Raw genomic sequence first — 27,038 nt, 5'->3', positions numbered from 1 at the left:
TAAGCTACATGTAAGGATATAGTACATCTCAGATTTCGATTTGTTGTAGGGCCTTGCATGATCGACATCTCTACGAATAAAGACTTGTGCATCACGCATTTGATCGTACATGTTGTAACGGGAGATATGATGACGGGTGTTACCTGTTGTGACGGAAACATCATGACGGGTGTTAAATGTTGTGACGGAGACATCATAACGAGTGTTACATGTGATAAGGGAGACATCATAACGAGTGGTAATTGTTGTGAGGGAGACATCATGACGGGTGTAACATGTGGTGACGGAGACAGAATGACGGATGTTATATGTTGTGACGGAGACATCATGGTTGGTGTTAAATGTTGCGACGAAGACATCATGACGGATGTTTTATGTTGTGACGGAGAAATCATGACGGGTATTACATGTTGTGACGGAGAGATCATGACGAATGTTATATGTTGTCACGAGAGAAGTCATGACGAGTGTTACATGTAGTGACGGTTGACACCATGACGAGTGTCACATGTTGTGACAGAGACATCATGACGGAAGTCTCATGTTGTGACGGCAATATCATGACGGATGTTATATGTTGTAAAGGGGGACATTGATGACGAGTTTTACCTGTAGTGACGGTTGACACCATGAGGAGTGTCACATGTTGTGGCGGAGAAATCATGACGAGAGTCACATGTTGTGACGGAGACATCATGACGGATGTCACATGTTGTGACGGAGAAATCATGACGAGAGTCACATGTTGTGACGGTTGACACCGTTACAAGTGTCACATGTTTTGTCGGAGACATCATGACGGATGTTATAAGTTGTAACGGAAGACATTGATGACGAGTTTTACATGTAGTGACGTAGACATCATGACTGATGTTATTTGTTGTGACGGGAACATCATGACGGGTATAACGTGTAGTGACGTAGACATCATGACGGATGTTATACGTTGTTACGGGAACATTATGACGGTTGTTACATGTTTTGACGGAGAATTCATAACGGGTGTTACATGTTGTGACGTAGACATCATGATGGATGTTACATGTTTTTACAGGGGCATCATGACCGGTATTACATGTTGTGACGGAGAAATCATGACGGGTGTTTCATGTTGTGACGGAGACATTATGACGGATGTTATATGTTGTGACGTAGACATCATGACGGGAGTTCAAGTAGTGACGGGAGATATCATGGCGAGTGTCACATGTGGTGACGAAGACATCGTGACGGGTGTTACCTGTTGTGACAGAGACATCATGACGGGTGTTTCATGTTGTGATGGAAACATCAGGACGGGAGTTACATGTTGTGACGGAAACATCAGGACGGGAGTTACATGTTGTGACGGAGACATCATGACGGATGTAACATGTTGTTAACGAGATACAGCATGACGGGTATTTCATGTAGTGAAGCAGACTTCATGAAGGGTGCTTCATGTTGTGACGAAGATATCATGACGGATGTAATTTGTTGTGACGGAGACATCGTGACGGGTGTTACATGTTGTAACGGGAGACATCATGACGGGTGCTACATGTTGTAACGGGAGACATCATGACGGGTGTTACATGTTGTAACGGGAGACATATAATGACGGGTGTTACATGTTGGAACGGGAGACATCATGACGGGTGTTACATGTTGTGACGGAGACATCATGACGGATGTACTTTATTGTGACGGAGACATCGTGACGGGTGTTACATGTTGTAACGGGAGACATCATGACGGGTGTTACATGTTGTAACGGGAGACATATAATGACGGGTGTTACATGTTGTAACGGGAGACATCATGACGTGTATTACATGTTGTAACGGGAGACATCATGACGTGTGTTGCATGTTGTAACGGGAGACATCATGACGTGTGTTACATGTTGTAACGGAAGACATCATGACGGGTGTTACATGTTGTGACGGAGACATCATGACGGATGTACTTTATTGTGACGGAGACATCGTGACGGATGTTACATGTTGTGACGGGAGACATCATGACGGGTGTTACATGGTGTTGACGGGAGACATCATGACGGGTGTTACATGTTGTTGACGGTAGACGTCCTGACAGATGTTATATGTTTTGACGGAGACATCGTGACAGATGTTATATGTTTTGACGGAGACGTCATGACGGGTATTACATGTTGGTACGGGAGACATCATGACGAGTGTTACATGTTGTAATGGAGACGTCATGAAGGGTGTTATATGGGGTTTCTACGAGAGATATCATGACGGGTTGTCCATGTTTTGACGGGAGACATGATGAATGGTATTAAATGTTATTTTGATTGGAGACATAATGACGAATGTTATATGTGGTGAGGGAGACATCAACACGGTTGTTACATGGTGTCTCCAGTCACAACATTTAACACCCGTCACGTTATCTCCAGTCACAACATTTAACACCCGTCACGTTATCTCCAGTCACAACATTTAACACCCGTCACGTTATCTCCAGTCACAACATTTAACACCCGTCACGTTGTCTCCAGTCACAACATTTAACACCCGTCACGTTGTCTCCAGTCACAACATTTAACACCCGTCACGTTGTCTCCAGTCACAACATTTAACACCCGTCACGTTGTCTCCAGTCACAACATTTAACACCCGTCACGTTGTCTCCAGTCACAACATTTAACACCCGTCACGTTATCTCCAGTCACAACATTTAACACCCGTCACGTTGTCTCCAGTCACAACATTTAACACCCGTCACGTTGTCTCCAGTCACAACATTTAACACCCGTCACGTTGTCTCCAGTCACAACATTTAACACCCGTCACGTTGTCTCCAGTCACAACATTTAACACCCGTCACGTTGTCTCCAGTCACAACATTTAACACCCGTCACGTTGTCTCCAGTCACAACATTTAACACCCGTCACGTTGTCTCCAGTCACAACATTTAACACCCGTCACGTTGTCTCCAGTCACAACATTTAACACCCGTCACGTTGTCTCCAGTCACAACATTTAACACCCGTCACGTTGTCTCCAGTCACAACATTTAACACCCGTCACGTTGTCTCCAGTCACAACATTTAACACCCGTCACGTTGTCTCCAGTCACAACATTTAACACCCGTCACGTTGTCTCCAGTCACAACATTTAACACCCGTCACGTTGTCTCCAGTCACAACATTTAACACCCGTCACGTTGTCTCCAGTCACAACATTTAACACCCGTCACGTTGTCTCCAGTCACAACATTTAACACCCGTCACGTTGTCTCCAGTCACAACATTTAACACCCGTCACGTTGTCTCCAGTCACAACATTTAACACCCGTCACGTTGTCTCCAGTCACAACATTTAACACCCGTCACGTTGTCTCCAGTCACAACATTTAACACCCGTCACGTTGTCTCCAGTCACAACATTTAACACCCGTCACGTTGTCTCCAGTCACAACATTTAACACCCGTCACGTTGTCTCCAGTCACAACATTTAACACCCGTCACGTTGTCTCCAGTCACAACATTTAACACCCGTCACGTTGTCTCCAGTCACAACATTTAACACCCGTCACGTTGTCTCCAGTCACAACATTTAACACCCGTCACGTTGTCTCCAGTCACAACATTTAACACCCGTCACGTTGTCTCCAGTCACAACATTTAACACCCGTCACGTTATCTCCAGTCACAACATTTAACACCCGTCACGTTGTCTCCAGTCACAACATTTAACACCCGTCACGTTGTCTCCAGTCACAACATTTAACACCCGTCACGTTGTCTCCAGTCACAACATTTAACACCCGTCACGTTGTCTCCAGTCACAACATTTAACACCCGTCACGTTGTCTCCAGTCACAACATTTAACACCCGTCACGTTGTCTCCAGTCACAACATTTAACACCCGTCACGTTGTCTCCAGTCACAACATTTAACACCCGTCACGTTATCTCCAGTCACATCATTTACCACCCCTCACGTTGTCTCCAGTCACAACATTTACCACCCGTCCCATTGTCTCCGTCACAGCATGTAACACCCGTCCCATTGTCTCCGTCACAGCATGTAACACCCGTCCCATTGTCTCCGTCACAGCATGTAAAACCCGTCCCATTGTCTCCGTCACAGCATGTAAAACCCGTCCCATTGTCTCCGTCACAGCATGTAAAACCCGTCCCATTGTCTCCTTCACAGCATATTTCATGTTGTGAAGGAGAAACAATGACGGTTGTTACGTGTTACATTACTTTATCTTAGAGGGAGGTGTTTTCACTCAAACTTATGTTGTGCTGTGAAAGTACGGGGAACGAGATACTTTAAAGTTTTAGATAATCCGTTATTGACATATATAAACATACACCATTCAATAGATGCGTATTTTTTTAATACGTTTGAATCATAGCGTGTCTCAATGTTTTGTTCTGAGCCATGTTTGAATAATAGTGTCTGAATGATAGTTTGTCTGGATGTTGGCCTAGTTCGAAAACCATTTTATTGACTCTCAATAGGCATGATATACATGCCATGTTTTAGTGGAAAGTTTTTAAAATTTCTAAAGTCCTTTTATCCGAAATGTAAATAATGTTTATAAAGGTTCGTCGTGCATGCAACGTCTATACCATCTATACAACTCCTCGAGGACGAATAGAATCTGATTATGTATATACGTCTGTTGAACAGATATAACTAATAAGTACGCATTTATGTAATCGAGAGGTTATTTGTATGTACATGTACCTATTCGGTAAAAATATAGGTTTGAGTACGAAGGTCTGAAAACCGAATGATTGAAGACCAGGTATAACATTTCTTTAAACAAGCTTGGTTTTTACTTCCTGGTTAAGTCATTAGCGTCGGCCTTGGAGGGATTCGTGTTTATCAACGTAGACAACTTTTATATTGTATCGTTACCTCTGGCAAACAGCATGACCTGGCAGAACGTTTGGTGGAGTTGTCGGCTGATAACCACTGCGGTGAGTATCGATATATATAATGATCATCATCATCACACCAGCGAAAGATATAGAATATCGGTCATCATGAGATTTTTATTTTATTGTATCATCTTTCCACACAAAATTTCAAATATTATTTTTGTATTTGTAGTGTATTTAGTACAGAACATTACACTGTTGACAAGGGCAGGTAGACTTTTGTAACACAAGTTTTTGCCCACACAATAAACGTAACAAGCCATTTACGTGTGTGGAATATATACCCATCATGGATAAATTTAACTTTTTAAATACCCTATATTGTAACGGTCTTCGCCCCTGGCTCAACCCTTTACATGGAGAGCACGACTATTCTAAACTGTCACTAAATGCTTATGACAAGCCCCCAGGAAATTATATGGTATTTCCAAACCAAGTACCTAATGACTGACTAGTTCTAAGTAACTAAAGAAGAACCAGAAAGCATAAGATAAGTTTACGCACACCTTTACGGTTACCGTTTATTAAGGAACCCAATATCAAATTACACAGATACATGCAGATACAACAATTCTACAGACTCTCTCCAAATTCTCTCATAAATATGATGTACAATAAAGGTAGAACTATGTCTGAACCCTGGATACCAGAACTTTCTGATATATGTAGGGGACAAAACAAGTCTATTTATCCCTACTGTAGTTTAGCTAATAACAGAAATGAACCAAGTGCCAATGAATGAATACTATAAAATCCCAACTCTATATGAATTAATATAGGATTAGCAAATGGATAAAATATAGATCTAGAATTATTCTGATCACTAGGCTCTATGAATCAATGATTCTAAAGTCAAACTCTATTGTCTGAAACACCAAAAGTACCACCAAAAGTACGCTAGAAAGACAAAGTTAAATTATCTTCCATAAATGTTAATATTACTAAAATCTCCCGTCCATCCCCATATTCTATTCTACGAGTTGCTTCCCTTATCCTACAAACCAAGCATACTGACAGCTCCACGGTTTTGGAACGATCCAAAAGTGTAGTAGCCGCCAGCAGCTCAAAACCAACCTTCCCCTCAGAATATACGATCGCAACTGATTTCCCAACGCCCCAAGGAATCTCTACGCCCCTGGTAAGAACGCTAACATCAACGGGGCAACGCACGAGCTCAACGGGGCAACACCCGTTCCCCAGCGGACTCCGAAGAGGTAACGGCGCCACACCCGTTGCTCGCAACGTAGTACCCGTTGAACCCAAATAAAATACGACGATCTACATTGGCACTTGTATGAAAAATACTTCACAAATCAACATTAATATATAGTATTTCATAGTATCCACATCTACAACTCTTTCGTACCGTTATTCACTCTCTGACTCGCAATCCAATACTTCCAACGCATCCCATATTTCCATCGAATCCCATATATCCAATACTTTCAATACACAACGGAATAAACACTCAAGTGACCCCGACTGACACAGTTCAAGAGGTCACGAGAGTTCACAAAATGGCGACGTCCATACACACTAGCAGGGTATACGTTCTCTGCAAAAACATTACATTTCTCACTCTCTCCAGACGGTTCTTACCCTGGACTAACGATTAACCAAGATAATCAAGGTATTTACATCTGAATAATAACCATACTGAACACTGGAAAACACTTAAATAAGAGTAAATACCGTTTGAATGGACATTGTGTTTAAAAACATGTTTATTTACAACATTTAAACTACTGTCACACTACTGTCACACTATTATTGAACAATTCAGGGAAATATCATACTTCATGACAAACAATCCAGTAAAATACCACATTTTTACAATATAACCTAACAGTTTAGCTAACAAATAGGGCGTCGTGTTATGATCGGTTGCCATTAGCAGGGGTCTTTAATGGCGAAATGAGTGCGCATGCTTCACAATTATTGTACTTGCTTATCGGAAACGTATACAAAATATCTTGCCAATTAACTTTTCTACATTTGTTGCGTGTGGCTTCATAAATGTTACTGATTACGTCAAACAAATCAATAATATTACTTTTTGTTATAAATGTTAGGTTTATACAAATATTCTCACAGCGTCATATCCTTCAATCCTTTTTTTTCAAAATGTCTACTTTTATAGTTTATAGTTTTTGAATAGTGACCTCGGAGCGATAAACACTTTACCGACAATCTTTTCAAACACGAATTGGTTTGTTTCTATGTAGAATTTCGTTCATTTTGACCAATTAGTTTCATTTCTTATATATAACAAAACATGAAGACACAATTTCGCTAGCACTTTTGTCTGATGAGCCCCAAGATGGGTGAAAGTGCTAGCGAAATTTAGTATTCGTTGTTTGTTTAATATTTATTGTTACCGTCACATTACGTTTAAAACGTTTTACCTCTATATATGTGCTCAATCCATTGCTATATAGTTTGTCATTTTAAAATATTCGTTGTAATATTTTCCCATTTTTCTGAAAATATCCACATCTCATCCACTCATTATGCCGATACTGAAACATTAATGCAGTCACATAAGTCATCGTTACAGAGGTACATAGAGACCTACTTATCCATTGCTTCAGATGGAGTCACAAGTTCGACAGCAGACACAGCCTAGGATACTGGTGAGTCATGATATAATATTGAGACATACGAGCACAGTTAACGCTTCAGTACTTTTGTTGTTGTTGTTCTCGGTTATTTTTATTTTAAAAGATATTTCATCAATAAAACATTCCGATTGATATTCAACCCCAACATACTATCATGAAAATAAAATGCTGACAGCCATCAGGTAATTGTTAAGTTGTTATGTATTACAGAAAAGAGACCTGAAGAACAGTCCATACATTTTAGTGGCAGCATTGGACTTCGGCACAACCTACTCGGGGTACGCATTCTCATCACGGCTGGAGTATACCAAAAACCCATTGAATATCAATACACTTGTATGGCAAGCAGGATCCGGAAATCTCGCTTCCCTAAAGACTTCTACGTGCGTTCTGTTTAAACCAGACGAAAGTTTTGACACGTTTGGTTTTGAAGCCGAAGACAAGTACGCCAAGCTGATAAACGACGATAAGCACCATGACTGGTTCTTTTTTAGACGCTTTAAGATGTCACTTTATGAGCAAAAGGTAAATAATTCACATTACTGATATACATGGCCTCCTAGCCACATGTTTTAACAGCACGGGAATAAACAAAAGACCCGCGCTCTTCGCCAGCAATCATAACTAAGTTAATTAGATGTTAAAGAGGTCGAAATGTATAATGATTTATATAATTCCACACAGTGATTCACTGTTGTTTTACCACCTTCATATATACATTATTCTGGATTCCAATTTGCTAAGGATTAAATTATGATGCCATTCTAAATGTAAAATTAAGAAAACAATTTTTACAAATTTTAGCAGAAAATTTTGAAATTTATACACGATTCCACTGTTAAAAATTGTATGGATCTGACCAGGTTTTTTTGTCCCGGTTTCGGAAGGGGCTATTGGTCGGCTTTCACGATTTATCGATGACCTATAAACCTTTCAACTACCAAAGATACATGTGAACTTCAACCGGAGTAATGTAAGAACACTGTTTTCACTTTAGATGTAGGAGAGACAGAAACACTTTATTTGAAAGAAAGAAATTCAGCGAACATCTGTGTAGTGTTTCTTAAGAGAGAAATAAAAAACAATAAGAAGGCATTTTGGGGAGGGCAATCTTTATGATGAGGATTTAAAAACTCTGTCATGATTGAGTTTTAAAACAAATCTCTATAGTACCGCTAACTCAGAGCTGGCTACAAATTGTGGACAGGGAAAGTGATGTAAAGCATGTTCTAGCTGTTTCTCTGTGTATAATATATATATAACAATTGTAACAGAGACGTCATAATTACAATGACTTCACAAGGATAGATGACGTCATAGGTCCACAGACAACTGTACATTTTTACTGAGTAAAGGACACAACATGGAGATAGAATTTTTCCTAGGTACTTGAAAAAGGCCTGGATTGAAAATTTAAGACGGAAAAGGTTGTTTGATAAGACATATATGAACTCTATGAGTGGGATTTTGTTCTGTGATGCAAAATTAGCAATTACCAAATGTTTGTTTTAGGATATCACCAGATCCATGAAATTGTATGCACAAAATCAGAAACCAATGCTGGCAATGAAAGTGTTTGCAGAAGCAGTAAAGTATCTGAAGGACCATCTCCTTGATACTTGTAAGAAAAGGAGGTTAGAATTGCTGATGTCTGACGTCAGATGGGTCCTGACAGTGCCTGCTATTTGGAATGACCGAGCAAAGCAATTCATGAGGGAATGCGCTCAGCAGGTAGTCAACAATGCCCTTTTTTCGAGTACATTTATAATCTAATGTGTATATCGTCATTACAAGAATCTGTCACTACAATAAGAAGATATTTTTTTACATATCAAAGTGTTATTTTCTGACTTTTGCCACATGAACCCAGATGAAATGCGCTCAGCATGTTATCGACAATGGATTTTCTTCGAGTACTTTTATTATCTCATATGTATATCGTCATAATAAAACAACAAAAGTCATATATATAATACATTATGTATTTCACTTCTTACATATCACAATAATGTTTTCTGACACGTGTCACATGAACCCTGAGGAAACGCAACATGTCAACGTTAAGGTGATACCATTATCGTTGTTATGGTAAACATATGTATATGAGAGCTCCTCTAAATTAGATGAAATGTATTTAAGACCGAATTCTGAGCAAGTTTAAATTTCAATGACATTAATAATATCTTCGTTCAGGCTGGAATCCCAGGATATCAACTCGTCCTGTCGTTAGAAGCCGAGGCGGCTGCTATGTTCTGTAAATACCTACCGCTGAAAGACATGTCTGTTGGAAAAGTGGGAGACAACCTGGTGGTGTTTCGACCTGGGTCGCGATATATGGTGGTGGATGTTGGTGGTAAGAGTTAATGGAGATAAAGGTTGAATTATTAAATTATATTGTTAGACCGTGTCTATCAATACGATAACCCACATTACTAGTATAGGTACGTGTGAACAAGTAGCAATTTTAGAGCTTTGTCGCGGTGGGTATTGGAACAGAACTCCTTTTGCTGGCCCTGGCGAACATTCAACACCAAGGCCGAAAGGTGAGGTGTCGCCAAGTGAGATGTTACGAAACCACCAAGAATTAGAAAAGAGAGAAAAAATATCATGGTAATATAGAAGTCCTATTGATCAGGTACCATTGGCTAATGTTATGATGTTATGACTTTACAAAGTTTAACGCATAACAGACAATTGTTGTGGAGTATATATTCACCATTATTTCCATTTGCTTTATTGTGGTCACATAAGTCTGTATTGTGCACTTATGACATTCTATAATTTATCCTTTGCTTACAAACCGTTTCTCGAATATCTAAAAATAAAACAACAACTTTACTTTGCACTGGGTGTGCAATTTGAATACATATCAATATCTAGTGATAACAACAGGTATCGTTATCTCACAATCACCTAAAGGCCCCCTAACCGCTGCCAAACCCTGTCACTCGTTGACCTGTTAATTGGATTTTTTAATTGGACACGACTATAGCTTAGAAAAAACTTTCTGAAAAGAAACCGATACATTGCGGGACTTTTATGCAAAAACAATAGAGATAAAATAATAAAAAATAATACAACGGGGTAGTGCAGGATTTGAACCGTGCAGTTTAGATCATTGTACCGCGAGCTTACCAGCTTACCAACTGAGCTAACCAATCTAGTGTACCTCAACAGAAGTATTCTGGCCAGGTCGCGCTACATTTAAACCATAAATTAATTTAAGGGAAGGAAGGAACAAAAAAACCGTCGTGGATTTTTCTGGTGTTTTGACCGCTCTTGGACAGGAATAAAACGTATTTAGTACTTATGAATAATTATTATGATGTTTTACTGATAGTTTTGATATCAAATGGATAAATTCAAAAGGACTGGCTTCTAATCCGAGGCACTATCATTGAGTTAGGTGCGCTTTATCACACAATCAAACTATGTTTTTGTTTTAGTTTTTTTTAATCATACTGTCATTTAGTTGTTTTGATTTATTCTTACGAGTTGTTACTGTTGTATATTGAGCTCTACTGATTTACTCTACAGGAGGAACCGTTGATATCACGGTACACGAGGTGCTGGAAGGTCTGAAGCTGAAAGAGGTTTACATGGCAAATGGAGGGGACTGGGGCGGGACCATGGTCGACAAGGAGTTTGAAATGCTTCTTTCTGAAATCTTGGGAGCTGATGTTTTTAACGAGTTTAAGCAAAAACATGTTGCTGACTACCTAGAGCTACAAAGGTCGTTTGAAACTAAGAAAAGATCAATCTCATCAGCGACTGACGCAAAAATTACGTTTACTCTCCCAATCAGTCTGATGGACACTTTCGCCGATATGCATCCAAATAAAACCGTCGAGGAAAGCATATCCTCTAACAAGAAGTATGCAAATAACCTCACGTGGAAGATGGATAGACTGCGAATCAAGTCTGAGCTAGCTCAAACGATGTTCCGACAATCTGTCCAGAAGATAATAGATCACGTGGTAGAGCTGATGGAACACACAGAGGTAGAACAGACTCAGGCCATCCTTCTCGTCGGCGGATACTCGGAATGTCCTCTACTACAGACGGAAATTTCCGCCAAGTTCCCGGACAAGCGTCTTGTCATTCCAAACGAGGCTGGCCTTGCCGTCTTGAAAGGTGCCGTAATCAACGGTCATGAGCTAGACATAATCACGGAAAGGATCAGTAGGTATACATATGGTACAGAAACGTCGGTAGTATTTATTCCGGGGAAACATCCAAGGGAGAAGTATTTTATGGGTGGAGGTTTGGCACGTTGTCATGATATATTCAGCGTACATGCACAAAAAGGACAGTCAATTCCTGTGTGGCAGAGTTTAAAACCCCACCATTATACTGTCACAGAACCGTTTCAAACAAAGCTATTTTTCGATATCTACATTTCGCCCTACCCATCACCTGAGTATGTTACAGACGAGGGTTGTGAATGTATTGGTTCACTTGTAATTGAAATACCCGACACTAGCAAAGGACTGAATAGAGGAGCAGACGTCCAGTTTACATTCGGTGGCGCGGAGATAGAAGTCCATGTGACGGACAGCGACTCAGCTGAGGAAAGAGTATCTTATCTCAATTTTCTTGGTTGACAACAACGTTAAAGTCGAATGATATCGTATAATATGAAGCTACTTGTATCAATAGTGAGTATATTCAAAATAGCAGACGATAACTTGTTAAGGTACATTGAATGTTAGATGATTTGTAGTAGCAAGTGTCTGCAAGGTTAACACATATAGGACTAGGGACAATGCTTTGTTGTATATACAATAGCAAGGTCTCTGTGAAAAATATTATGAATATACCATAAATCATCAACAGAGACTGGACTTTCAGATTTATCAATAGTTTACCAGACATGTTTGTCAGTAGTGCTTAATCATGTCAATGCCTCTTTTACCCCGTAATAATAGAATCCATTCCTGATGTGAGGTATGGATAATGTAATTCAACCGCAAGGGGAAAAAATATTGAGAAGGAGACCCGAGGCTTTGCTCAATATTTAATCACGAGGGTTTGAATTACCTTATCCATACTTCACATCCGGGATGGATTCTATTTCTTGCTTGTTACCTAAAACCCGTAAAAACAGCTGCTCTTCTAATAAAGTTGTAAACTGTCCGCCCATTTTTCATTTGCATATGAAGACATGATGGCAATGTAAATGACGTCAATGACCCTGACTGACCCCAAAACGTCAGAAAATGACGTCACGAACAATAGCTTGACTTTAATTCCCCCGCCAGTCTGCGCGTGCTAGTGATCCAGACCCGTGGGTCGGATAGAACTTTCCAGCACCGCCGGAAAGGCGGATATCTCGGTCTGGTGAACAAGAATGTACGTTTCATACATCACTGGAAACGGAATGTCTGTTAAGATTTATTCAGTGTTTCCTTGTAATTGAAACTGTATTGGTTTTGTCAGTGACTAGTGCATTAAGTACGGATTGGAAAGACTATACATTAGAAAGTAAGTAATTGTTTCCCAGTTATCCCCATGAAATGTCTAATGTAATTGTACAAATTGTCTACTCTAATAAAATATATTCTGATATTCATCAATCAAGTATCTTTGTTTTTATTGGCTAAATAACATTAAGGAGACAGTAAAGGAATTTAACACGTATTATTAGTCTGTTCTTAAAGTAGTACATGTATTATAAGGTCAGAGCTATAGGATATCGTTTAAAGTTCAAAAAACAATTAATGTGTCTCTGTTGTTCTCTGATTACTCGGTGAAATCCGTGACAAGTATGTCATTGTTAGACTTTACTTAACTTTAATCTTTTGATGTCATATGACAATATTTTGTTACGATACATTTGTGTTTTCAAATGTATGATTTCCAAACGTTTGTGTATTACTATTTATATGCAAAAAAGCTTGGATTTTAGAGATTAATGTAAAATACGACAGCCATTCCTCTAACACTATGGAAGTAAGCAACGTTATAACAGTATTGTGCCCTGCTAGTACATGGATTTATGACTATAACAGGTTACATCAACCAATTAGCACAAGTCAGGTTTATCTACACAAAAGATTTCGATCTGTTGGATGAACTCATCACAAAGATTAAAGTCATCGCTCGATATTTTAGATCAGTGACGAGTTTATCATATTACACCCCAGACAGCATGACGAATATGACATATGGTGACGAGAGACATCATGACGGGTGTTACATGTTGTGACGGAGACATCATGACGGTGTTATAAATGGTGACGGAGACATCATGACGGGTGTTATATGTGGTGACGGAGACATCATGACGTGTGTTACATGTTGTGACGATAGACATCATGACGATGTTATATATGGTGACGGAGACATCATGACGGGTGTTTTATGTAGTGACGGAAACATCTTGACGGATGTTACAAGTACTGACGGAAACATCATGACGGTTGTTACATGTTGTAATGGGAACATCATGACGGGTGAAACATGTTGTGATGGGGACATCATGACAGGTGATACATGTTGTGATGGGGACATCATGACAGGTGATACATGTTGTGAGTTGACATCATGACGGGTGACACATGCTGTGAGTTGACATCATGACGGGTGATACATGTTGTGAGTTGACATCATGACGGGTGATACATGTTGTGAGTTTACATCAAGTTTGCATGAGTTAGATTCATCATTACAAGTGTTCGATGCGGTACGGAGACATCGTAACAGATGTTACATGTTTTCTTCTGAGCCATGATTGAATAACAGTGTATCTCGATACATTGTTCTGAGATGTATTTGAATAAAAGTTTGTCTTGATAAAGGCCCAAATCGAAAATTATGACATTTACTCCCAACAGTCATGAAAAACCTGCCACTTTTAAGTACCATTTATTTTTTTAATTAAGTGTTTTATCCGTATTGTAAATACTGTTTATAAAGGTTCACCGTCTAATAGAATATAAAATCTGTAAATGTTACATTTCATTATGTATACGTCTGTTTAACAGATAAACTAGTTACAACGTTTACTATTGCAAGATTATTTTGTATGTACATATTACGTAAAAAAAATTGGGTTAAGTACGAAGGTCTGAAAACCGAATGATTTAAGACCATTGATAAAATTGCTTTAAACAAGCTGGGTTTTTACTTCCTTGTTAAGGTAGTATTACCATTGATAAAATTGCTTTAAACAAGCTGGGTTTTTACTTATTTGTTAAGGTAGTATTACCATTGATAAACTTGCTTTAAACAAGCTGGGTTTTTACTTATTTGTTAAGGTAGTATTTATTAACGCACACCACGTGTATATTGTATCCTTACCTCTGGCAATCAGCATAACCTGGCAGAACGTTAGGTAGAGTTGTCGGCTGTTAAACACTGCGGTGTGTATCGATATATATAATGATTATCATGATCAGAGCAGCAAAAGGTATAGAATATCGGTCATCATGTGATTTTAAATTTTTGTTTCAATTTCTTCCCACTCAAATTTCAATTTGTTTTTTTACATAATGTATATTTTAAATTATATATATGACCTCCACCATATTTGTTTCAGTCAAATTTTACATGTATTCATTTTTCATTTCAGAATATTTATGGCATTATAAAATGGCAACTAAAATGTTGCTGGTGGATAACACATAGTATAATAATGTACTGGTATCATTCCACACAACAAAGTCATGTGAAAAAAGATAAATGAGTAAGTGTAATCTAGTAAAAGCGTCTAGTATATTTAATGAATCTCTGAACCATCTCCAAAATCCTTATATTCATATTGATATCGAGTCTTCGACATCCATAAAGAAAAGTCTGAGTATTTAATGGAATAATGTCATTAAGAGCAGAAATGGAGTTCAGGAGAATTTGCCTTTGATTAGAATACAGAGTACAATGGAAGAAGAAGTGATCACAATTATCAACAGGAGAACTACATAAGCAGGCTGGGGTATCAATTAGGTGAGATTCAAATAGATCTGAATTCAGGTTTCTGGCACAGTTTCTAAGTTGACAAAAGGTAACATAAAATGTTCGATCACCATTGTATTTAAGTACATTTTACATTAGTACATTGGGGTTGAGAATCCATTTCATCTGAGTGTAAAAAATCTCTTTTTATAGCTCCAATGGATGTCATTGTGGGATACAGGCAAGTTGGAATATTCCATTCAGACATCAGTTTCGGGAAAAAACTGGCATTATATAACTGAGTTCTTGGTATAGGAACATCAAAAATTATATTGTGGCGAAGATGATAATATTCAACATTATTATTAATGAACGGTTGAATTATATCATAGACATGTTCTTATTATATATTTTATAAAAAGTAATATTTTGATGCAAATGACTTGTTCCACGTCTTAACCCTGAAATAATACGTGCTGCTTCTAGTTGGATAGACTCCAAGACGCTGCATTCATGCTGCGTGCAGTTTGCCAATATAATATTTGCATTTTTCAGAATTGGATGTATAAATGTGATATATATAGTTTCAAGGGATTTTCTATCAATTTTGTATTTCAACATTCTAAGTATATTAATTCTTTTATAAGCTTTTTCGTATATATAGTTTATGTGGTAAGACCAAATAGCCTTGCTGTTGAAAAACAAACCTAAGTGTTTATGATTAGAAACATTAATAATTGGTGATTCATCAAAACATAGGTTAGGATGCAGTGTCTCAGAGTCAACCCGCCTCGAGAAGAGCAGGGCTACAGTTTTATCTGGATTAAAGATAATTCCCCATTGTCTAGCCCAGATTAAAATTTTCCTTAGATCATCATTTAATATATTAGCACATTCTTGCCTGTCTCCCTCAATGAGACCATATAAGGAGGTATCATCAAATTTTAGTAGAAATTTTGAAATCTATACACGATTCCACTGTTAAAAAGTGTATGGATCTTACCAGGTTTTTTGTCCCGGTTTCGGAAGGGGCTATTGGTCGGCTTTCACGATCTATCGAAGACCTATAAACCTTTCATTTACCAAAGATACATGTGAACTTCAACCGGAGTAATGTAAGAACACTGTTTTCACTTTAGATGTAGGAGAGACAGAAACACTTGTTTGAAAGAAAGAAAGAAATTCAGCGAACATCTGTGTTGTGTTTCTTAAAGGAGAAATAAAAAACAATAAGAAGGCACTTTGAGGAGGGCAATCTTTATGATGAGGATTTAAAAACTCTGTCATGATTGTGTTTAAAAACAAATCTCTATAGTATCACTTACTCTGAGCTGGCTACAAATTGTGGACAGGGATAATGATGTAAAACATGTTCTGGCTGTTTCTCTGTGTATAATATATATATAACAATTGTAACAGAGACGTCATAATTACAATGACTTCACAAGGACAGATGACGTCATAGGTCCACAGACAACTGTACATTTTAACTGAGTAAAGGACACAACATGGAGATAGAATTTTGAAAAAGGCCTGGATTGAAAATTTAAAACAGAAAAGGTTGTTTGATAAGACATTTATGAACTCTATGAGTGGGATTTTGTTCTGTGATGCAAAATTAGCAATTACCAGATGTTTGTTTTAGGATATCACCAGATCCATGAAATTGTATGCACAAAATCAGAAACCAATGCTGGCAATGAAAGTGTTTGCAGAAGCAGTAAAGTATCTGAAGGACCATCTATCGCCTTGGTACTTGTAAGAAAAGGAGGTTAGAATTGCTGATGTCTGACGTCAGATGGGTCCTGACAGTGCCTGCTATTTGAAATGACCGAGCAAAGCAATTCATGAGGGAATGCGCTCAGCAGGTAGTCAACAATGCCCTTTCTTCGAGTACATTTATAATCTAATGTGTATATCGTCATTACAAGAATCTGTCACTACAATTAGAAGATATTTTTTTACATATCAAAGTGTTATTTTCTGACTTTTGTCAAATGAACCCGGATGAAATGCGCTCAGCATGTTATCGACAATGGCTTTTCTTCGAGTACTTTTATTATCTCATATGTATATTGTCATAATAAAACAATAAAAGTCATATATATAATACATTATGTATTTCACTTCTTACATATCACAATAATGTTTTCTGACACGTGTCACATGAACCCTGAGGAAACGCAACATGTCAACGTTAAGGTGATACCATTTTCGTTGTTATGGTAAACATATGTATATGAGAACTCCTCTAAATTAGATGAAATGTATTTAAGACCGAATTCTGAGCAAGTCTAAATTTCAATGAAAATTAATAATATCTTTGTTAAGGCTGGTATCCCAGGCTATCAACTCGTCCTGTCGTTAGAAGCCGAGGCGGCTACTATGTTCTGTAAATACCTACCGCTGAAAGACATGCCTGTTGGAAAAGGGGGAGACAACCTGGTGGTGTTTCGACCTAGGTCCCGTTACATGGTGGTGGATGTTGGTGGTAAGGGTTAATGGAGATAACGGTTGAATTATTAAATTATATTGTTATACCGTGTCTATCAATACGATAACCCGCATTACTAGTATAGGTACGTGTGAACAAGTAGCAATTTTAGAGCTTTGTCGCGGTGGGTATTGGAACAGAACTCCTTTTGCTGGCCCTGGCGCACATTCATCACCAAGGCCGAAAGGTGAGGTTTCGCCAAGTGAGATGTTACGAAACCACCAAGAATTAGAAAAGAGAGAAAAAATATCATGGTTATATAGAAGTCCTATTGATCAGGTACTATAGCTAATGTTATAATGTTATGATGTTATGACTTTACAAAGATTAACGCATAAAAGACTATTGTTGTGGAGTATATATTCACCATTAATTCAATTTGATTTATTGTGGTCACATAAGTCTGTATTGTGCACTTATGCCATTCTATAATTTATCCTTTGCTTACAAACCGTTTCTCGAATATCTAAAATAAAACAACAACTTTACTTTGCACTGGGTGTGAAATTTGAATACATATCAATATCTAGTATTATAACAACAGGTATCGTTATCTCACAATCACCTAAAGGATCCCCTAACCGCTGTCAAACCCTGTCACTCGTTGACCTGTTAATTGGATTTTTTAATTGGACACAACTATAGCTCAGAAAACACTTTCTGAAAAGAAACCGATACATTGCGGGACTTTAATGAAAAAACAAAAGAGATAAAATTTAAAAAAAAAAATACAACGGGGAAGCGCATGATTTGAACCGTGCAGGTTAGATCATTGTACCGCGAGCTAACCAACTGAGCTAACCAACCAGATGTACCTCAACAGAAGTATTCTGGTCAGGTCGCGCTACATTTAAACCATAAATTAAATTAAGGGAAAGAAGGAACAAAAAACCGTCGTGAATTTTTCTGGTGTTTTGACCGCGCTTGGACAGGGATAAAACGTATTTAGTACTTATGCATAATTATTATCATGTTTTATTGATAGTTTTGATATCAAATGGATAAATTTAAAAGGACTGGCTTCTTCAATGCTATTGCCTCGGATAGGCAATAGCATTGAATTAGGTGTTCTTTATCACACAATCGAACTATGTTTTTGTTTTAGTTTTTCTTAATCATATTGTCATTTAGTTGTTTTGATTTATTCTTTGGAGTTGTTACTGTTGTATATTGAGCTCTACTGATTTACTCTACAGGAGGAACCGTTGATATCACGGTACACGGAGTGCTGGAAGGTCTGAAGCTGAAAGAGGTTTACATGGCAAATGGAGGGGACTGGGGCGGGACCATGGTCGACAAGGAGTTTGAAATGCTTCTTTCTGAAATCTTGGGAGCTGATGTATTTAACGAGTTTAAGCTAACACATGTTGCTGACTACCTGGAGCTACAAAGGTCGTTTGAAACTAAGAAAAGATCAATCTCATCAGCGACTGATGCAAAAATTACGTTCACTCTCCCAATCAGTCTGATGGACACATTTGCCGACATGCATCCAAATAAAACCGTCGAGGAAAGTATATCCTCTAACAAGAAGTATGCAAATAACCTCACATGGAAGATGGATAGACTGCGAATCAAGTCTGAGCTAGCTCAAACGATGTTCCGACAATCCGTCCAGAAGATTATAGATCACGTGGTAGAGTTGATGGAACACCCAGAGGTAGAACAGGCCCATGCCATCATCCTCGTCGGCGGATACTCGGAATGTCCTCTACTACAGACGGAAATTTCCGCCAAGTTCCCGGACAAGCGTCTCGTCATTCCACACGAGGCTGGTTTGGCCGTGCTGAAAGGTGCCGTCATCAACGGTCATGAGCTAGACACAATCACGGAAAGGATCAGTAGATATACATATGGTACAAATGTTGCGAAAGTATTTATTCCGGGGAAACATCCAAGGGAAAAGTATGTTGTGATTGGAGGTGTGGCACGTTGTCATGATATATTCAGTGTATATACACAGAAAGGACAGTCTATTCCTATGTGGCAGAGTTTAAAACCCCGCCATTATTCTGTCACAGAACCGTTTCAAACAAAGCTATTGTTCGATATCTACATTTCGCCCAACCCTTCACCCGAGTATGTTACAGACGAGGGTTGTGAGTGTATTGGTTCACATGTAATCGAAATGACTGACACCAGCAAAGGGCTTAATAGAGGAGCAGACGTCCAGTTTACATTCGGTGGTGCGGAGATAGAAGTCCATGTTACGGACAGCGACTCAGCTGAGGAAAGAGTAACTTATCTCAATTTTCTTGGTTGACGGCAACGTTAAAGTCGAATGATATCGTATAATATGAAGCTACTTGTATCAATAGTGAGTATATTCAAAATAGCAGACAATAACTTGTGAAGGTACATTAAATGTTAGATGATTTGTAGTAGCAAGTGTCTGCAAGGTTAACACATATAGGACTAGGGACAATGCTTTGTTGTATATACAATGGCAAGGTCTCTGTAAAAATATTATATATATATACCATAAACAGAGACTTGACTTTCAGATTTATCAATAGTTTACCAGACATGTTTGTCAGTAGTGCTTAATCATGTCAATGCCTCTTTTGCCCCGTAATAATATAATCCATTCCAGATGTGAGGTATGGATAATGTAATTCAACCGCAAGGGATAAAATATTGAGAAGGAGACCCGAGGCTTTGCTCAATATTTAATCACGATGGTTTGAATTACCTTATCCTTACTTCACATACGAGATGGATTCTATTTCTTGCTTGTTACCTAAAACTCGTAAAAACAGCTGCTCTTCTAGTAAAGTTGTAAACTGTCCGCACATTTTTCATTTGCATATGAAGACATGATGGCAATGTTAATGACGTCAATGACCCTGACTGACCCCAAAACGTCAGAAAATGACGTCACGAACAATAGCTTGACTTTAATTCCCCCGCCAGTCTGCGCGTGCTAGTGATCCAGACCCGTGGGTTGGATAGAACTTTCCAGCACCGCCGGAAAGGCGGATATTTCGGTCTGGTGAACAGGAATGTACGTTTCATACATCACTGGAAGCGAAATGTCTGTATTGGTTTTGTCATAGACTAGTGCATTAAGTACGGAATGGAAAGACTATACATTAGAAAGTAAGTAATTGTTTCCCAGTTATCCTCATGAAATGTCTAATGTAATTGTACAAATTGTCTACTCTAATAAAATATATTCTGATATTCATCAATCAAGTATCTTTGTTTTTATTGGCTAAATAACATTAAGGAGACAGTAAAAGCATTTAACACGTATTATTAGTCTGTTCTTAAGTAGTACATGTAGTATAAGGTCAGAGCTATAGGATATCGTTTAAAGTTCAAAAAACAATTAATGTGTCTCTGTTGTTCTCTGATTACTCGGTGAAATCCGTGACAGGTATGTCATGATTAAACTGTACTTAACTTTATTCTTTTGATGTCATATGATAATATTTTGTTACGATACATTTATGTTACCAAATGTATGATTTCCAAACGTTTGTGTAATACTGGTTATATGCAAAAAAAGCTTGTATTTTTAGAGATTAATGTTAAATACGACAGCCTTTCCTCTAACACTATGGACAGTTTTTACAGTATTGTGCCCCGCTAGTACATGGATTTATGACTATAACAGGTAACATCAACCAATTAGCATTGCCGTGGCAACTTATTGGTTACAAGTCAGGTTTATCTACACAAAAGATTTCGATCTGTTGGACGAACTCATCACAAAGATTAAAGTCATTGCTCGATATTTTAGATCAGTGACGAGTTTATCATATTTCACCCCAGACAGCATGACGAATATGACATATGGTGACGAGAGACATCATGACGGGTGTTATATGTAGTGACGAGAGACATCATGACGGGTGTTACATGTAGTGACGAGAGACATCATGACGGGTGTTACATGTAGTGACGGTAGACATCATGACGGGTGTTACATGTAGTGACGAGAGACATCATGACGGGTGTTACATGTATTGACGGAGACATCATGACGGGTGTTACATGTTGTGATGGAGACATCATGAGGTGTGTTACATGTAGTGACGGAGACATCATGACGGGTGTTACATGTATTGACGGAGACATCATGATGGGTGTTACATGTAGTGACGAGAGACATCATGACGATGTTATATATGGTGACGGAGACATCATGACGGGTGTTATATGTGGTGACGGAAACATCTTGACGGATGTTACATGTTGTAACGGACTACATCATTACGTTGTTATGCATGGTTGGGGAGACATCTTGACGGATATGAAATGTTGTGACAGCAGATTTTTTATGGGTGCGGATGTTGTGGCGGAGACATCGTAACGAGTGTTACTCATGATGATCGAGACATTATGCAGGGTGTTACATGTTGTGAAGGGGACAACATGACGAGTGTTGTAATGTAGTGACGAAGACATCATAACGATGTTATATATGGTGACAGAGAAATCATGACGGGTGTAACATGTTGTTACGGAGACGTCATGATGGATGTTCATATTATGACGGAGATATCATGATGGATGTTCATATTATGACGGAGATATCATGACGGATTTGACATGTTGTAATGGGGACATCATGACGGGTGATACATGCTGTGATGGGGACATCATATCAGATGTTACATGTTGTGATGGGGACATTATGACGGGTGTTCCATGTGTTCGATGGGGTACGTAGACCTCGTAACAGATGTTACATGTTTTGATGCTCACATCATGACGTGTGTTACATGTTGTAATGGGGACATTATGACGGGTGTTACATGTTGTAATGGGAACATCATGGCAGATGTTACATGTTGTAATGGGGATATTATGACGTGTGTTACATGTTGTAATGGGGACATCATGACGGGTGATACATGTTGTGATGGGGACATCATGACGGGTGTTACATGTTGTAATGGGGGCATTATGACGGGTGTTACATGTTGTAATGGGGACATTATGACGTGTGTTACATGTTGTGATGGGGACATGATGACGGGTGTTACATGTTGTGATGGGGCGTTATGACGGGGGTTACATGTTGTGATGGGGGCATTATGACTGGTGTTACATGTTGTGATTGGGACATTATGACGGGGGTTACATGTTGTGATGGGGACATTATGACGGGTGTTACATGTTGTGATGGGGACATCATGGCAGATGTTACATGTTGTAATGGGGATATTATGACGTGTGTTACATGTTGTGATGGGGACATTATGACGGGTGTTACATGTTGTGATGGGGCGTTATGACGGGTGTTACATGTTGTGATGGGGACATTATGACTGGTGTTACATGTTGAAATGGGGACATCATGACGGGTGTTACATGTTGTAATGGGGACATTATGACGGGTGTTACATGTTGTAATGGGGACATCATGACGGGTGTTACATGTTGTAATGGGGACATTATGACGGGTGTTACATGTTGTAATGGGGACATTATGACGTGTGTTACATGTTGTAATGGGGATATCATGACGGGTGTTACAAGTTGTAATGGGGACATCATGACTGGTGTTACATGTTGTAATGGGGACATCATGACTGGTGTTACATGTTGTAATGGGGACATTATGACGGGGGTTACATGTTGTAGTGGGGACATTATGACGTGTGTTACATGTTGTAATGGGGACATCATGACGGGGGATACATGTTGTGATGGGGACATCATGACGGGGGATGCATGTTGTAATGGGGACATCATGACGGGTGATACATGTTGTGATGGGGCAGTCATGACGGGGGTTACATGTTGTGATGGGGACATCATGACGGGTGTTACATGTTGTAATGGGGACATTATGACGTGTGTTACATGTTGTAATGGGGACATCATGACGGGGGTTCCATGTGTTTGATTCATCATAACAAGTGTTCGATGCGGTACGTAGACCTCGTAACAGATGTTACATGTTTTGATGCTAACATCATGACGTGTGTTACATGTTGTAATGGGGACATTATGACGGGTGTTACATGTTGTAATGGGTACATCATGACGGGTATTACATGTTGTAATGGGGACATCATGACTGGTGTTACATGTTGTAATGGGGACACCATGACGGTTGATACATGTTGTGATGGGGACATCATAACGGGTGATGCATGTTGAAATGGGGACATCATGACGGGTGATACATGTTGTGATGGGGCAGTCATGACGGGTGTTACATGTTGTGATGGGGACATCATGACGGGTGTTACATGTTGTGATGGGGACATTATGACGGGTGTTACATGTTGTAATGGGGACATCATGACTGGTGTTACATGTTGTAATGGGGACATCATGACGGGTGTTACATGGTGTGATGGGAACATCATGACGGTTGATATATGTTGTGATGGGGACATCATAACGGGTGATGCATGTTGTAATGGGGACATCATGACGGGTGATACAAATTGTAATGGGGACATTATGACTTGTGTTACATGTTGAAATGGGGACATCATGACTGGTGTTATGTGGTGACGGAAACATCTTGACGGGTGTTACATGTTGAGATGGGGCGTTATGACGGGTATTACATGCTGTGATGGGGACATTATGACTTGTGTTACATGTTGAAATGGGGACATCATGACCGGTGTTACATGTTGAAATGGGGACATCATGACCGGTGTTACATGTTGAAATGGGGACATCATGACTGGTGTTTGTTGTGATGGGGACATTATTACTGGTGTTAAATGTTGAAATGGGGACATCATGACCGGTGTTACATGTTGAAATGGGGACATCATGACCGGTGTTACATGTTGAAATGGGGACATCATGACTGGTGTTTGTTGTGATGGGGACATCATCATGTTGTAATGGAGACGTCATGACAAATGTTACATGTTGTAATGGAGACGTCATGACAAATGTTACATGTTGTAACGGGGACATCATGACGGATGTTACATGTTGTAATGGGTACATCATGACTGGTGTTACATGTTGTGATGATATATGTTGTGATGGGGACATTATGACGGGTGTTACATGTTGTGATTGGGACATTATGACGAGTGTAACATGTTGTGATGGGGACATTATGGCGGGTGTTAAATGTTGTAATGGAGACGTCATGACAAATGTTACATGTTGTAATGGGGACATCATGACGGATGTTACATGTTGTAATGGGGACGTCATGACGGGTGTTACATGTCATGTTGTGATAGGGACATTATGACGGGTGTTACATGTTGTAATGGGGACATCATGACGGGTGTTACATGTTGTAATTGGGACATCATGACGGGTTATACATATTGTAATGGGGACATCATGACAGATGTTACATGTTGTGATTGGGACATATGTTGTAATGGGGACATCATGACGGGTGTTACATGTTGTGATTGGGACATTACGACGGGTGTAACATGTTGTGATGGGGACATTATGGCGGGTGTTAAATGTTGTAATGGAGACGTCATGACAAATGTTAAATGTTGTAATGGGGAAATCATGACGGATGTTACATGTTGTAATGGGGAGGTCATGACGGGTGTTACATGTCATGTTGTGATAGGGACATTATTTACATGTTGTGATGGGGACATTATGACGGGTGTTACATGTTGTAATTGGGACATCATGACGGGTGATACATGTTGTGATGGGGCAGTCATGACGTGTGTTACATGTCATGTTGTGATAGGGACATCATGACGGGTGTTACATGTTGTAATAGGGACATCATGACGGGTGTTACATGTTGTGATGGGGACGTCATGACGGGTGTTACATGTCATGTTGTGATGGGGACATCATGACGGGTGATACATGTTGTAATTGGGACATCATGACGGGTGATACATGTTGTGATGAGGCAGTTATGACGGGTGATACATATTGTAATTGGGACATCATGACGGGTGATACATGTTGTGATGGGGACATCATGACGGGTGTTACATGTTGTGACGGGGACATCATGACGCGTGTTACATGTTTTGATGGGGACATTATGACGGGTGTTACATGTTGTGATGAGGACATTATGACAGGTGTAACATGTTGTAATGGGGACATCATGACGGGTATTACATGTCATGTTGTGATAGGGACATCATGACGGGTGTTACATGTTGTAATAGGGACAGTATGACGGGTGTTCCATGTGATGGGGACATCATGACGGGTGATACATGTTGTGATGGGGACATCATTACGGGTGATACATGTTGTGATGGGGACATCATGACGGGTGTTACATGTTGTAATGGGTACATCATGACGGGTATTAAATGTTGTGATGGAGACATCATGACGGCTGATACATGTTGTGATGGGGACATCATGACGGGTGATACATGTTGTGATGGGGACATCATGACGGGTATTACATGTTGTGATGGAGACATCATGACGGCTGATACATGTTGTGATGGGGCAATCATGATGGGTGATACATATTGTAATGGGGACATAATGACGGGTGTTACATGTTGTAATAAGGACATCATGACGGATGTTACATATTGTAATGGGGACATCATGACGGGTGTTACATGTTGTAATAAGGACAGCATGACGGGTGTTACTCTTTGTAATGGTGACATTATGACGGGTGTTACATGGCATGTTTTGTTCTGAGCCATGATTGAATAACAGTGTCTCTCGATATTTTATTCAGATCCTTGTTTTGATAAAAGTGTATCTCGATACTTTGTTCTGAGATGTATTTGAATAAAAGTTTGTCTTGATAAAGGCCCAAATCGAAAATTATTTCATTTACTCCCAACAGTAATGAAAAACCTGCCACTTTAAAGTAACATTTCTTTTTAAATTAAGTGTTTTATACGTATTGTAAATACTGTTAATAAAGGTTCACCGTCTTATAGAATATAAATTGATTAAATGTTACATTTTATTATGTATACGTCTGTTTAACAGATAAACTAGTTACAACGTTTACTATTGAATGTACCTATTTCGTAAAAAAGGTAGGGTTGAGTACGAAGGTCTGAAAACCGAATGATTTAAGACCATTGATAAAATTGCTTTAAACAAGCTGGGTTTTTACTTCCTTGTTAAGGTAGTATTACCATTGATAAAATTGCTTTAAACAAGCTGGGTTTTTACTTCCTTATTAAGGTAGTATTTATTAACA

At 39.1% G+C, this 27,038-nt stretch overlaps 1 protein-coding gene and 1 pseudogene across 2 annotated transcripts; both read left to right on the top strand.

Moving 5' to 3' along the window:
• Positions 1-4,690: 4,690 nt before the first annotated feature.
• Positions 4,691-12,637, top strand: LOC110447764 (heat shock 70 kDa protein 12A-like). Of its 2 annotated transcripts, none has more exons than XM_021493662.1 (6): positions 4,691-4,954; positions 7,507-7,548; positions 7,747-8,061; positions 9,049-9,267; positions 9,730-9,889; positions 11,074-12,637. In XM_021493662.1, exons 1-6 carry the CDS (start codon positions 4,907-4,909, stop codon positions 12,138-12,140), a joined length of 1,851 nt encoding a protein of 616 aa, XP_021349337.1. In that variant the 5' UTR covers positions 4,691-4,906; the 3' UTR covers positions 12,141-12,637. The 2 variants fall into 2 exon arrangements, with proteins under 2 accessions (XP_021349337.1, XP_021349338.1); XM_021493663.1 differs by having other exon boundaries at positions 7,473-7,548.
• An 845-nt stretch (positions 12,638-13,482) lies between these two features.
• Positions 13,483-20,186, top strand: LOC110447754 (annotated as a pseudogene).
• Positions 20,187-27,038: the final 6,852 nt, after the last annotated feature.

The sequence above is a fragment of the Mizuhopecten yessoensis genome, unplaced genomic scaffold, assembly GCF_002113885.1.
Source record: "Mizuhopecten yessoensis strain PY_sf001 unplaced genomic scaffold, ASM211388v2 scaffold3601, whole genome shotgun sequence".
Lineage (NCBI taxonomy): Eukaryota > Metazoa > Mollusca > Bivalvia > Pectinida > Pectinidae > Mizuhopecten > Mizuhopecten yessoensis.
The sequence above is the reverse complement of the archived record's forward strand: the minus strand, read 5'-3'. Positions and strand labels throughout refer to the sequence as shown.

Bases quoted from the DNA above. Each gene is read 5' to 3' on its own strand.
- LOC110447764 (XM_021493662.1), top strand. From the start codon at position 4,907: ATGACCTGGCAGAACGTTTGGTGGAGTTGTCGGCTGATAACCACTGCG. The intron at 4,955-7,506 runs GTGAGTATCGAT...CCATTGCTTCAG, and splicing joins GTCGGCTGATAACCACTGCG to ATGGAGTCACAAGTTCGACA. The intron at 7,549-7,746 runs GTGAGTCATGAT...TATGTATTACAG, and splicing joins AGACACAGCCTAGGATACTG to AAAAGAGACCTGAAGAACAG.